The following is a 15,500-nucleotide window of genomic DNA, read 5'->3' as shown; positions in this document are numbered from 1 at the left end:
CTCGCATTCTTCCCCTATTATACTGAAGCCACTGCGGTCAGAAATTCAACTCGTGACTTTGCACTTAAGCAGCGGAATGCGATAGCCACTGAGTCACTGCTGTAGGTTAAGTCTACTTGTGACACTGCACTTCTTGAAAGAGACTTTGCCTTAACACACTGATAGTCCAGTTAAATAGCTGTGGAAATGCTCAGGTTCTTGTACAGTTTCTTTATTTCTGTCTCTTCTGTCCTCAGAATGTAGCGGTGTTTAAAGGGACACCAAAGAGAGGGAAAATAATATGCAGGCCGTGTCAGTAAATTACCCTCCTACAGCACCAAAAAAGCCACTTATGGCCTTGCAAGCCATAAAAATGCAAGCACAAAAGATCTGTGGCAATGCGTCCTTGTTGTTCCCACACCAGCTTGCTGTGATGACATGGATTTCGACACCATCCACTTCAGCCTAGTTAGGTTTTTGTTGACAAATATTGACTGCACTGTATTCTAGAAGAATGAAAAGCTCAACTTCACAGGTTGTGAGAACCTTTACCGAGCCACAATGGTCCAAATACGAAACAAGTACATTAACTAGCACCAGGGTTCTGACATGAAATTTAAAAAATTGCAGTGTGATCTTCATTTTCACTTTTAATAATTGACCTATTAATGCAAAATTATCAAATCTAGATGTTTGAGAGAATACCTTATCAGTCTACACTGATTTAGTGTTTATGTTTAGTGTCCCTTTAAATTAGGAAAAATATAGTTGTTGCAAAGTAGATTGTACATTGTCCGCTAAATCTGGATGTGGAAGAGATGTTGGCCCCGACCTTGATATAGAAAAATGCGAGAGTCAACCCTCACAGAATTCTTAATTAGGAACCTTTGTAGTTGAATAAAAATTTGTCCTGGTCACTGAATCAAGAGATGTCTTCCATGTTTCCTATCTGATCTGAGAATAATACCCCCCCCCCTTTTTTTATTCTTAGTTGCTTACACTGCTTGAAACTGTATCTGACTTTGCTGTTTTCTGACATGGAAGAAAGTTGAGTTATGTGGTGTGATCTTGTTAATTACTGTCCACATTTAATTATTAGCTCAGCAAATGGAGTTCCATGTTTTAATGTATATTTGCTGTGGTTTTAATTAAAGTTGCACAAATATTGAACTGTTACAGTACTATACGAATACATTTTGTTAATTTATGTTAATAAAAATTGATATTTAAATTTGTAATATTTGCCTTTGGCCAAAACATAAGGGTGTACTGTACTATAATTACTTGAGCAGGTGTTGGTCAAAGATTGTAAGCTATTGGTGGATGGGTATTGGTCACTCTGTATAACAGCTGCCTAAACAAAGCAAATGTTTTTTGTGGGCTCGTACTGGTTAGGAAAGTCTGATGCTTAGTATTTTGCCCATTACACAGTCGCAAGCAAATGCATTGGCATATGCTATATCAATTGAAACTGGCGCAGAGTGAAGAACCCTGTTAGTGGCAGCTGTCTAATACGATGTGAAAAAGTACGATGCCCTGAATCTTGCCGCTTAATCTGACTGCTCTAGGTACTGGCTGTCTAGGATGAGTATTTTTTTTTTAAATTTATGCTCAACAAGTCTGATATACTGTATCTTTATTTGAAAGCCGCCGAATAAGGGAAGGTATTATACTTGTATGGGGTAGAGACTTGTGAATGGAGGCTGTTTACTTAATTGAATGCGTACCTGTCATTAAGCAAGCCCTACCAGGGATATTTTGATAATACTTTAGTATCTTTCCAAATGAAGCGTATATTCTGATGCACAAAGGCATAGTCTCTGCGTGTTTACTGAACAACCACGTGGAAAGAGAGAATTTTGTTACGTGGTAGATAGCCTGATTAAAGAAAGAAATCTTGACTTGTGCCTCTCTGCAGACTTAATTTGTGCATTTAATTTAATTAATTTAATTTAATTTATTTCATAATTTATTTATTTATTAGTAAAAATACAGATAATTGCATGTGCATAGTATACATAAGGAGGTCCCATAGTCAAAGACTGTATCGGGACCTCCTTCTAAAGACACTTATGATGTTATACAATGTTTAAAGCAACAGTAGTACAGATGAGAGCGAAGAGTAATATCAAAACATGTTATAGCATATGAGTAATAAGAACACTTGTTAACAGCAAGACGGTATAAAAAAAAACGGAATAAAATTAAAAAATAAAAAAACCTAAAAAAAACAAAAAAAAAACAAGGAGAGTTTCAGTAAGTATTTATTATAAATGATTTTAGTTCTCTTTTAAATTGGTATAAATTTTTTGCATTTTTGATGATAGGTGGTAGAGTATTCCAAAGCGATATTGCGGAAAATTCCGCAGTCTGTTTACCATAGTTAGTTCGCACTTTAGGTAGAAGAAAATTATTATTGAGTGCAAATCTAGTGTGACTATGAGCTATTAGGTCACAAGGTGAGAAGCAGATTGATGGTAGTTCCTTAGTCATATATTTGTAGAATAAAATTCCTAGATTATATTTGGTGAGTTCTGAAATGGTTAGGATGTTGTTTTCATGTAAAAGGGATTCTCCATTAGCAAAGCGTGAACTCCTTGCGATTATTCTTATGGATTGATTCTGGATTACCTGGAGAGATGCCAAATGGGTGTTATAAGTGTTACCCCAGCATAGTATGCCATAGTTAATATGAGAGTGAATGAATGAGTGGTCTAGCGAGATTAATGTGTTATGTGTGAAGAAGGGACGAGTTTTAATTAGAATGCGAATACCGTATGCTATTTTCTTTTTGATGTGAGAAATGTGATCTTTATATTTCAAGCTACAGTCAAGAGAAATACCAAGAAAAGATGAGCATGGACTGGGAGAGATGGAGTGTGAGCCGAAAGTTAAAGGGGAGAATGCCGAATGTTGTTGATGTGAGGAAAATACAACAAATTTAGTCTTGGTGGCATTAATAGATAACAGGTTGGCATTACACCAACTTAAAACATTTTGTATGGGGTATAAACATTTGATTTTCGTGGCTCACATTATTTCTGTAACAAGAGTATTGTTAATGTGTGGCATTTAGATTATTATAATTTTTTTTTGGTAACAGTAACTTTCAATTTTGTTCTAGATATTAAGAACTGCACTTCCTTTGCACATCTATTCGTGTGTAGTTCTTCTGTTTCATTGCTAATTGTGTTCATTGCACACCCTTGTGCCTTGCCTAGTATATCCAGTTTACTGCACTTTTATATGACTGCGTTTGCACATGTGGAATTCCATATTTTGAAACAAAATTTTTTTTCTTTTTTCACTTGTTTGCCTATTCTTTCTTTGCCTACATTATTAAAACAGCAAAAGTTTAGTGCTGCATGACACTATAGCGGTAACTGATGCGCTAAAGCGATCATCATTGTGAGTAGAAATATCTGTATATTATATATCCTCAATTTAATAACTTTTAACCTTGTGCTTGACGTAGTTGTCCATGTAGCTAAATGTGAAAATTAAATTCTCATTAGATTATTGTTTGCTGCTTTTAAGTCTTAATTCATTCACATGCCATGCCAAACTGATTTGAACATGCCAGTGACCTTGCATTATTCATTTTTTCTTCTTTGCTCTTTGTTCCTTTTCTCACTCAGGGCGGGCACACGTGAAGTCCACAATAAGCTTGAAAAAAATAGGTGAGTGCTATTTTTGCAAGCTTTTTTCTTTTCATTTGCTTTTCCATTATTAGGACTACACTCACTTTATACGAAAGCAGCGCACATGCTGCAGTGCCCTTCTAATGCTAACAATAAACCTACAGATATTTTTTTATGCAAGGCTACCCCTTTCTCCCCTCTTTTCTTTCCCCCTTTACAATGTTCAACTACTATAGGGTTGTCATCTTCAGACGATAGGAGCTTCAAACCTTGTGATCTCAACTAACACATTTTTGCTGTTTTCAGAGGCAGGGTTCGTAGTGATTGTTGAAACCATTTAAAACCCTTGAATGTGAAATTGACATTTTCAAGGCCTTGAAAACCTTTAAGTTTCACGGAACATTTAAAAATGCTTGAATAAGTTGTGTCCAAATCCAGCAGCCAGCATCAGCATTCTTGGAGTAACAGAAGCTAATCGCGAAGGCGATGCTTTTATGGATTGGATGAGCTGGAAGCAATTGCAGAGCCGGAAACATGTCATGGACGCCGCATTTTAGAAATTGCTTAGGTTGCTTGCTTTCTACTGAGCTTAGTAAATTTTATTTGTCTATTTGATTACAAGGTCTATGTAAAGCCAAAAGTCAAGCCAATCCAATCCATTTAGCCTTTGTGTGGTAGGGAGCTATCTTGTTTGCGGTGGCAGGTAATTGTCCATGCAAAAAGAAAAAAAGAAAAAGAACTTAGTGAGCATCCATGTGCAATAAAAAAGATTTGCTCTTTTTGCCATAAGGCGGCATCATGGTGCTTCATTTCTTGAAAATGCCTTGTCAAAGCTTCTTGAGCCCTCGAAAACCTTTGAATTTTTCTCCCAAAAGCTGCACTGAACCTACACAGAGGCAATTTTGTAAAGAAGATTTGTATATTACGAATAAGTGAGGGTATTGACGATCACATACAAGCAAAACAATTTACAAGAGTAAACAGGTATACACATTACGATCAATGTGAGCATGATCAAGGTCTACACCAGTGAATTTAATGATAAAGAGAGAAGAGGCAGACACCAGAGGTGCGAATGCACCAGTGGGTCAGAGTCAGCTATATGTAGTGTGGGGGTTCCACTCTGCGGGCGGCTAGGGCTGAAGGCGAGCTCCGGATCTAGCCCCACGCAGTCGCTTCGTGGTACTCCCAACCCGTAGCACGGGAATCGCGGCTACGCCGGGTTCGGACGAATAAGGCAACCAGCGGTGTCAACGGTAGCAACGTTTATTGCTATTAGCAAAAGCGAACACTCGCAGAGGGACGTCCTCTCAGTAAAAGTAGGAAAAGGCTTGCCTCGTTGTCTGGGTGGGTGAGACAAACGAGGTCACTCACGGGATGCGGCAGGTGCTGTCCAGGCGGTCCAAGGCGTCGGCGTCCCAAGAGAGAGAGTCCCCCGGTAGCGCGCTCTTATGCTTTTTTACCTTTTTGCGAGGGGAAGTCCTCCTCGCCCGCCGGATATGTTTCTCTTTCCCGTGAGCCGCGTAGGGGAAGAGGGGTACGCGCGTCATCACAGTGACGGAGAAAGGGAGGGCGCTTAGTGCCTCTCTCCCATGTCTACGCCGGCGCGACCCGTCGCCACGTGCGAACGGGACGCCGCGGGTACGCGGGAGGAAATGGAGGCGGGTGCTCCCCACAGTAGTGACACAGGGGAACATGCCTTCAGCCTGAATAGACAGTTTTAGTTTAGTGTGCGCTATAAAATAGCGGTTCATCACTGCTCATGCAAAGAATGCTAAATGACGCATAGCATATAGCGTACGCACGCTATTTCTCAGATTTAGTGCTACAATCTTTGCATGGTTTACATAGTTTACGTAAAACATGGCGGTGGTCCCAGCTGCCTGCTATGAATCGAATTTGGCATTGCTTTTGTAAAATTCACTTCGTTTGTAGCAAATGACTGTGTAATCGGCTTTTGCTTAGTTGCAGGCCGCTTCGACTACAGAGTATTATGGACAACCTTGTGGAGTTTTCGAGATTGCTTCTCATTTTGAACGAGTTGAGGCCTGACGAGAGAAACATTCGATGTCAGTGCCACCTATCGGTGAAGTCGGGAGATAGCTGCAGTGACGCATATAGCCTATGAGATTGAAAGATCTCGCAGGCCAACTAAAACTGTAATAAATGTGCGCTGCTTAGCGCATGCATACGCTATAGTTGCGTATGCTTACTATAATTCTCTAATAACTAGCACAGATAAATTTTTCCCATTCCTGCTTTACAAATGTTCTCATGAGCCTGTTCTTGGTACTGCTGTTCTGCCCTGGGCAGCCAACAAGCTTGAACAAACAAAAAGCATTGTTTGAATACAGCCCCTTTAGAGTGCACTGCATGAATGAGCGATCAAAGCCTTTCAGACTTACTTGAATGAACTTGAATTTTGAATTATTTGAGTTTTAATTATTATGAGCTGTCCGTAGTCATTGTAGTGTAACATATTTTATTTCTTCGATGGGCTGTCTTTAGATATCACAGCATGCATATAATATTTCTTAGTAAAGGTATTTCACATGCATCAAAGCTACACAATTTATTTTTATTTTTCGTTTTTGTAATAGCTGGCTTGAGATCGTACCTCAGGCTATGATCGCATGTGTGCACCAAATATGATGTGCTACCTTTTTTTTTTTTTCCGTGTTGTTGACCGCACTGCCATGCAACTGGGCTTTGCAGGAAACCCAACCTGCTAATACAGGCATGAATGTGCTGGAATACAGCATGCTTCTCCTAGGAGGCAATATGATGAACGGAAAAGGGGGTGATGGCACAAAGGCAGATTCACTGCTTGATCTGGTCGGTGTGCATATCTTGACTGCCACAGGAGTATAGGGGCATGCTGTAGTATATGTGAAGAGATTGGTGCTGCATGGCGCACTCTTAGGCAAAGTTACACCCTTTAGAGTGCCCCTTCTGCCACACAACGATAATCGTCATCTGCCTTGATGCGTTTCCTTTCTCTAACGCCGCGAGCCTGGTACTTTCCAGTAACGAACGGCATGCACGTTTGCAGCATGATAGCATTCCTGACAGGAAAGTAGCGGGCGCGGCGTTTTCAAGAAAGGAAATGCATCAAGGCAGATGACGATTATTGTTGTGTGGCAGAAGGGGCATTCCAAAGAGTGTAACTTTGCCTAAGAGTGCAAGTGCACTTACTGGCCCATACCAAGCTGGTGCTTCTTTCTATTCGTTTCTGTGCCATGCTGAAGTGACTTGTATACTAACATGCTGTATGTTCTTTGTTGGCTTGAGTCTGCCAAAGTGTGGCTCACAAACAAAAATATCCTTGAAGCATACCTGAAGTGTCACTTATGGCTTTAGGCTTGATGTTCAAGAAATGTTCCATGGTGATACATGCTGGGCTTTTACATCCGGAAGCAGTAATTACACCATCAAGCATTCTCTAGCAGATGATGTCTGAAAAAAATTTTGGCCTGTGAAACCTGATAGGCACATAAGAGAAATATTTAAATAAAAGAATTGAAATCGCACTTTTATCTTCTGGCTGTTGCAAGACGTGATTTCACATGCTCTTTGATAGGTTTTATTATTCAGTTATTATTTGTCTCCAGGGTGTCCATTACTGTTGCTTTTAAACTATGTGAAACTTGTTTAAATTATCGTGTCCTGTGATTACACACCCATAATAAAACAAAAGCTAGAATGTGGGGTTTAATGTTCCAAAACTGCAGAGTGGCTTATGAGGGAAACTGTAGTGGATAGCTCCTGATTAATTTTGACTGTCCGGGGTTCTTCAGCCTGTACCCAAAGCACAATTTCGCAAGTATTGTTGCATTATGCATCACTGGAATGCGACCTCTGCTGCCAGGATTGAACCCGTGACCTGGTGATCAGCAGCACAATGCCATAGCCACTGAGCCATTGCTGTGGGAACACATTTATAATGTACTCTACAAACACTTTTTTTAATGTGAAAGCATTAAATGGCTCATGAGGCAGAAAATCCGGCATTGCCGGGGTGACCACACCATGGTACAAAAAGGCTACAAACCCTATACCTTTGGTGGAAGTAGAACCTACGACTTTTGTTGTTAATTAAGGCTACATACCCTCGACCTGTGGTGGCAGTCCAATCCACGACCTTTGCTGTTAATGAAGGCAAAGTTAATTAGATAAAGTTAATTAAGGCACTCAAACCCACGACTTTTGGTGGGATTTGCCTTTAGTGTTAATCAAGGCAAAACTAATTAAGATGGAGTTAATTAACGCACTCACACACAACATTTGATGTTAATAAAGGTGAAGTTAATTAAGGTAGAGTTAATTAATGTTGAGGAAATTGAAGCACCCAAACCCACAACATTGCGTTGTGTGCACCTTGTGATGAACACCATTGGTGACCTTGTAGTGCTTCTGCTGACATGGCTGCTTGAGTCATGTGACTCCGCCAGTGGCGCCACCGGACGACACCGCGCTTCTGTTGACATGGCTGCAATGCTTTTGCATTCATCCATGTAGGGATAACTAAGTGTCCCTTGAATTCTTCAGAATTTCCACTGCTGAATGCTTGTTTGTTGTTTTGCTAGCAACATATTGAAACAAAGGCAGCGGCCAGCCTAGCGTGAAAAATTATTGTCGTCAAAACAAAAGTTTTTTGACATTGTAACACATTTTTCTTTTGCTTGGGTAGGCTGCTAGTAGCAGGCAACTAAAAGCCTATTATACTGCTACTGCCAACTAGCCTGCCAATTATGCAGCCTATAGATGGCATAGTGAATTATCATGCATCTTTCAAATTTGCAATTTTCCAGCAGGTGGCAGATAATGCAGCCTAACACCAATGTCTTTGCTTGCGTGGCTAGTATCCATTTAGCCGTTTTGCAGTGACACAAAACTTGTAAATATTATTTAACAAATTTTGGTGATGAGTCTCTTAGCTGGGTTGGTGCAGGGCAGTAGTTTTGCCTACTTTCTCTTTAACATATACAGTCGAACCCACTTATAATGATACCGGTTTTAGCACTGTATCAGTTATAACAATGAAAGCTGCTGCACCGTCAACTTTTGTATGTTTTCTATGTGGAAATAACCCGCTTACTACAACGCCCCCATGCCGCATTATTGGTTATAACGATGAAGTCTGGCTGCTGGGTGTCCATGCTGAAAGGTGATGGACTGCGAAATCTTTGAAAAGAAACAAGAAAAAGTGAAATACGAGCCACTACAAGATTGCCCGCCACCCCAACTGCTGCTGCGCGCTTCCCTCCATAAGAGATGCATGCCAGCCTCGCGTGCATCTCTCTTGTCACTCTTCCACCCCTCCGAACACGAATGGACTGTGACCATAGCTCTGTGCTGTGCCACCTTCTGAAACATGAATGGACCGTGCCACTGCGCTGACAACGCTGCCGGTGCTGCTCCCAGATTGCTCGCTGGGCCCTCATTCTGTGCAATTCTGCTAACGGATGAAGTCACTTGTGCTTTTCTTTGTTCGTTGCATCAAAGTCGCTCCTGGCTGCCTGGTTTCTCTGCCTCGTTTGACTCGCCACCAAAACGAAAGATGGCTGATTCGCCCATTAATCTTCGGCATTGCATGACGTTGCCGGTGAAACGAAAACGAATTGCTATAGATTTGGAAACAAAGCGCTTCTAACCGATGAGGCAATCAATCCAAACGTGCTTGCATCGGATAGCGACAGTGATGGCCACGATGGCAGCGCTGACGCGGTAGGGCATGCTGCCTCAATTTTGTTCCCACAGGAAGCCCTGTCAATGATTCAGTCCCTCAGGGGCTTGTTTTCGCAAGGGACCTTCCGCTGCACTACGTGGAGTATCTGGATGTCTTGGAGAAGGATTTTGGCAAGCTTCGTGTAAAGCAAGCAAGGCTGCTGGACACCGGGTTTTCTCGTACAACCCAGTGGGAAGTATGTGGCAAGATGCTTGTGGTGATCTCAGCCCAGCCTTTCTTGTGGATTTCTCAAGCAGAGACGCTGCTGCAGCAACATTCTCGCATTCTTTAAAAGGTGCCTTTTGGGGCCTCCAAAGCCATGCCACGGTGGAGCTAGTATGTCATTTGCCGCCCGTGACCGCTCTTTGCAGTTGTTATAGCAGTGCCATTCTTGAATGCCGACAGCAGCGGCTTGTTAACAACACGAGATCAGAGTGCGCAGGAAGGAGAGTTAGACAGTTAAACGAGTCCTAACGATCAGAAGCCGGATGGAGGGAGGTGGTAGGTAGAACTGGCCTCCCCGCCATTATAGTTTTCTCGGAACAGCTACACCATCCCCCATTTTGATTTTTTTTTTCATGCAACCCAGTTATAACAATTACCAGTTATAACAATACAATTTTCTTGGCACTTGAATATTTTTATAAAGGGTTCGACTGTACTCAAATCCCCTTATAAAGGGTTTTTAATGTTTAGCCATTTTTCATTCAGCATTTAACATGGAGAGCATATGGCTACAGTAAGTTTCCGCTACAGTGTTGTATGCATTGATCGAAGCAGATGTCCCGGGTTAGCTGAGACATAGTTACAGCGCTAACAACACTAACGGAGAAAAAGTTGGGACAGGACCGAGCGCTCTGCTTTCTAGTACAATGGGCCCTTTCCTAATGTCTGTTCACTAGTGCTCTTTCCTGTCCCAACTTTTTTTCCATTAGTGTTGTTAGTGGTAGTAACTATGTCTTAGCAAATGCATCAACACCAACTAGCCAAACTTTCAGCGTTAATCAGAGGTTATTGTTCCTGCGTCTATGTTTCGTAATTATGTATGGAACAGAGCTGCCACATGCTTGGCAAGCCCAGGTGGTTTGAAGATTTTAGAGGCTGTAATACACTATTGCTTGCATTCTTTTGTGGCGTTTCGTGGCCTGTCATTTTATTACCTTCACAGTATCCACAGCTGTGTATTCATGTTATTTAGCTTGCAAGCTTTGCAATTTGGATGCTTCCTCTTTCCTTGCAGGAGAGCCCACCTAAAGGAGTGCTTTGAAACACTGAAAAGACAGCTTCCTAACATGGATGATCGAAAAACGTCTAACTTGACCATTCTCAGGGGTGCCCTGCGCTACATACAGGTGAACCTTGACTCAAATCTTTTCTTTTTTGACAAACAAGGATGGCATTCTTGTGAACTGGGGTAATCGAAATGCAATGTTTTAACAGTGAAGCAAACTATTACAGTCAAACTACAGCTGTTTCATTGGAACAGCATTGTTGAAATGCGTAACCTTGGGATGATGGCTTATAACCTGGAAGCAGTACAAAGTGTTGAAAGCTGCTTTCACATTGTTTTTATTTATAGCTAGGTTCATCATCCATTTTCAAAACATGATAGTTCTTTCCAATTTCCTAGTCTCTTTCACAAACAATATGAAATAAACATTTCAGTTCTGGTAGCACTGGTGGTATGTGAATGTTTGTTGAGTATATTGTGTTGAGTGTACTTGAATGCTTGCATTGGCTGTACTTAGGTATATGGCACCCCACACAATGTTTGGCGAAAAAGCAGCTGCTCTGAAAACCTCATGCCTGCTAGCTGGCAGCAATGCACATAATAAATAATTCCCACATAGCAACAGAGTGTTGGAAGATATTTAAGACAGTAGCGGTTGGGGAGCGTATCTGTAGTTCTATTATTGTGTCTGTGCCTCCAGCTGCCACAGGAGAGCTTCAAGGTCACCATCTATTGTTTCGTTCATTCTAGTTCTATTCATGCCCCAATGTGTGAAATGTAAACTGTTGTAGGCCATACGGTTAACTTCAGCTAGCCGTGGCCTCAACTTCAACTTTCTCAGTAGTTGATACTCAAGGGATGTACATTCATGGGTGCCTGGAACCTGTTGCTCGAAAAACTGATGAGTTGGAATTTCTGCATATGCAGAGCCTGAAGCGGCGTGAGCGGGAGTATGAGCACGAGATGGAACGCCTGGCTCGAGAAAAGATAGCAGCACAGCAGCGGCTGGCCACACTCAAGAAGGATCTGTCCTTGCAGCTTGACTACCTCGACATGAGTGCTCTGCTGCCCGAGAAGGACAATGAGACCACCACAACTGCCTCTGGTGTGCTACTGCTTATCATGTCTCACAGCTCTCAAAGGATTCATCTAATCCTTTTTGAAGCATTAATGCAGTTTTGTCATTTTTTGCACAGAAATGCATCTGACACTTTCAAGTAAACCTCTCCCTTGATAAAAACCTAAGCCCTGGTAGTGATGGGATGGGACAAAAGACAGCTATGTGAGCCAAGACCTGATCTGTTTTTCACGAGACCGCATTAGCAGAACTTAGTAGCAGGGAAATCTCTTGCACGAACCTGCTTTGTTAACTAGTGCAGTGAAACTGAAAGCATTATGTCGGCTGTCACTTTTGACCACACTATCTTGGAATAGGTAGTGTCTGTTCTGCCCTGGTGACATAGGCACAGTAACCACAGTTACACTGAATCTCACTTCCACCCTACTGCAGTCATGCAGTGTTACATGAGAAAGTAACCCACATTTGTTCCATTAACTGCAGTGATGGTAGATGTAAATGTGTTAAGATTTTCCTTACAACTGCATATGACTGCATTGGGCATAACATTGTGTAGCTCAATTGCGGTTAGCATGGCTGTGTAACTAGGGCATTAAAATGCTTCAAGTGCCGCCAGCTTTCACTAGAGAAAGCATGAGGAATGCGGGAGATGAAATTCAAGGCGATGAGCAAAACGTGAAGAAGATGAAAGCAGGAGCGAGCTTTTCGACAAGTGGACTTGTCCTTTTCAAGGTGGAAAGAGAAAAAGACAAGTAAAGAAGACAAAGAAAAATACAACTTGTTGAAATGTTAGCTCCTACTTTCACCTTGTTAACATTTTCCTCATTAGATTTCACTAGGTGATTTATAAAAACCTAAAAAGTTCGCTGTACGGCAACAGTCATAGTACAGAAATGAAAATCGAGAGGACTTTTACTCAGACTGTATGGGTCTTGCTGTTTGTACTTTTTCTTTTGCTTATATGATCCTTGAATGCTTGATCTGCCTTCCTCAACTTTCTTATTTAATTTTCTGGCCTGTAAAGCCTGTGCACTGTGCTGCATGGGGAGGATTACTGTCAGATGCACATGTGCACCATGTCTTGAAAATGCTGGTTTTGTGACATTGCATCGTCAGCTGTTACACATGCTCTGAGCTAGGTTTGAAGGAGCAACTAGTCGCAGCACGCATGACATAGTCTCGCTGATGACATCGATGCTTGTCAGTGCAGTGAGCTGAAGTAATGGCACAGACATGCACATGCATTGTCAAAAGATCAAAGATCCCCCTCAGTTATAGCCATTACTAATCTGTGCAAATAAGATCAGAGTTGTCTCTATTGTTATATTGTGGTCCTAGGTTAATGTCATAGTTACCAGAATAACATACAGCTGGGAAAGCAAAAAAAAAGCGAGACAAGATACCCATAGAATTTGATTTCAGTAGTACTTTTTTAAGCTTGAGGAGGTGAAAAATATTGAAGGCATGGCATGGTGCCACCTTGGTAAGCACAGGGTTTCTTCTGTTTGAAATTCAGAGTGTGGCAACTACAGCGACCTGGATGAGGACCTGGACGAGAAGCCTCGTCTTCAGCCGCCGTCGGTGTCCCCCACCAGCTCACCCAAGCCAGCGCTATCTTTTCTATGTGACGTAGCAGGTGGGTAGGCAGTCATTTGGAGCGTTGTGTGCTCTTATTTTTATTATTACGATAGCAATTATATTGACACTCCAGGCTCATTTCTGCCATTGCCATGATGTTCCGTATAAAGACCAAGGGCGATAACACCGTCGCGGCGCGCTCTACGCTGTATGCGTGTGAGGGTAGCCGACGTTTGGCAGCTCAGTGTCGCCCATGTGAAAGGGAGGAAAGCGGGGAGAAAGTCACGCATGAGGCACCCAACTTTGCGAGGCACTGAGGAGGGGAGGGGGGAGGAGCAGTGTTCTACTGTGTCTGCAACTGCACATTTGGCGGCTGCGCGTGGTCGTGTGGCCGTATCTTGAGAGCGATCTGCATTCGGTGCAGAGTCTAGGTACAGCAGTGGCTTGTAGCTTTGTGTGTGCTGTGTGTTCTCGGTGCTCAGTTATTTCATCCACTGCTATTGCTGTGTTTCCTCATGCCACCGTTTTGACAGTGAGTGTCCACGGTCATTGAGTGTGATGTGTTAATGTTGGCTGTGCGTGCTGACACCATTCTTGTTATGTTTACAAGTTGATACGGCCAATAAAAGTACTATTCTTACTTCGTATGACTGTCTGCTAATTTGCTATCGCAGTCGATACTGCGCCTCTTGGGGGAAACTGATTTCTTTTTCTTTTTTTTACACCTTTCTTTGTACAGTAGACTTCTGTTAATACAACTCCATTTAATTTGAACACAACTGGAGGTCTCGGTCAGCACCTGTGCATTTCTATGGCACACAACGTTTGTTTTGATCATAAAATTGGCTTTCACCAGCACACACGTGTTTGGCCCGAACAAGGACCTAAATGAATCAGGAAGGAACAGCGCCAACTTCATCTATCTTTATTCACCGAAAAACCAGCAAATATAAGGAAAATCACAGACATGCGCACAATGACCATAATGCATCATCTGCCAAACCGTTCTAGATAGGACATAGGAGGGTCACGGAAGTATCACTAACACAGTTTTTTCCTCTCTTCTTTATATGTCATGCTTCCAAAACCTCACGTGCCTTTGTTTCCTTGCTTCTGCCAAGAATCTTTATCTCTCCAAACCGTGGTTCACATTTCTTGCAGTACAGGCATTGTTTCCGTGGCGAATGTTCTACCGCTCGGTCACACGCAGTGCAAGTTGCACAATGTTGCGAAGGATGCGCACCTCCGTCTTTCAGCGACCGCACATGTTCAGCTGCACGGTCATTCACGCATCTACAGGGTGTCTACTGTAGCAAGTATGTGACGCCCCCTCGGGCATAATCTTGGTTCATCCGCCAAGCTCGGTGGCCTGCTAAAGCTCAGCAGGCAACATTGGCCACCGCACCGCAATAAACACCGACGAGCACGGCTGCTCGCCGGTCTGTCATCGTTCAGCACTACCACGCTGCGGAGCGTCTGTCTATCGGAGGGTGCCTCGAGCCCTCCCTTGTTCACGACCCGGGCTGGATCGTGACACTGGCGACGAGTACCTATGGAGCGTTCCGCGCCGCCGCGAGCGGCGAAACACCGCCCCCCATTGTTGCCGCCATGGGACATTTTCCTGGCCAGCTGCGGGACCCGCGTCTTCAGCCTCTTGCTCAACCTTCTCAAGCCAGGCACACCGCACGTTAAGACGCTGGGTGAGCTGCTTGCCATACTGCGCTCGCATTTTAACCCAGCACCGTCCACTCTAATGGAGCGTTTCCACTTCAACAACCGAAGCCGCCGGGAAGGAGAGACCCTCGGACAATTTGTTGCTGCGCTAAGAGGGTTAGCGAGTGCCTGCGCCTTCGGGGACCAGCTGGACTCGCTGCTCCGGGACCGTTTCGTCTGTGGCATCAACAACCCCGCCATGCAGACGCGACTCCTGGAGCTTCCCGACTTCTCGCTGGACGACGCCTTGAAGGCAGCGCTGGCAATGGAAGCTGCCGCCAAGGGCGCTGGCGAAATTTCCTGTGTGACTGGCTCACCGTCGGCGGAAGTGGCGGTCAACGAGTTCGCGACAAAGGGCAGTACCTGCGGTCGCTGTGGTGGTGGCCACTCCCCTTCACAGTGCCAGTTCTCTCAAGCACAATGCTTTACGTGCGGGAAAACTGGGCAGCTGGCACGTGTATGCCTAAAAGGGAGGACGAACAGCAATCAGCAGCCTGATTCAAGCCCAGGTACAAGACAAGCCCGCGGCCAGGGTAGCCGTCGCAAGGGTAC

At 43.3% G+C, this 15,500-nt stretch overlaps 1 protein-coding gene across 1 annotated transcript in view; it reads left to right on the top strand.

Moving 5' to 3' along the window:
• The window catches only part of LOC142575280 (uncharacterized), a 61,599-nt gene that overhangs the window by 8,258 nt on the left and 37,841 nt on the right, over positions 1–15,500 (top strand). Inside the window, exons 3-6 of the mRNA XM_075684510.1 lie at positions 3,618–3,659; positions 10,589–10,700; positions 11,507–11,684; positions 13,174–13,293. Coding sequence (XP_075540625.1) covers positions 3,618–3,659; positions 10,589–10,700; positions 11,507–11,684; positions 13,174–13,293 — 452 coding nt within the window. The remainder of the gene's footprint in view (positions 1–3,617; positions 3,660–10,588; positions 10,701–11,506; positions 11,685–13,173; positions 13,294–15,500) is intronic.

The sequence above is a fragment of the Dermacentor variabilis genome, chromosome 3 (genome assembly GCF_050947875.1).
Source record: "Dermacentor variabilis isolate Ectoservices chromosome 3, ASM5094787v1, whole genome shotgun sequence".
NCBI lineage: Eukaryota > Metazoa > Arthropoda > Arachnida > Ixodida > Ixodidae > Dermacentor > Dermacentor variabilis.
This window is presented reverse-complemented; position numbering and strand designations above follow the sequence as displayed.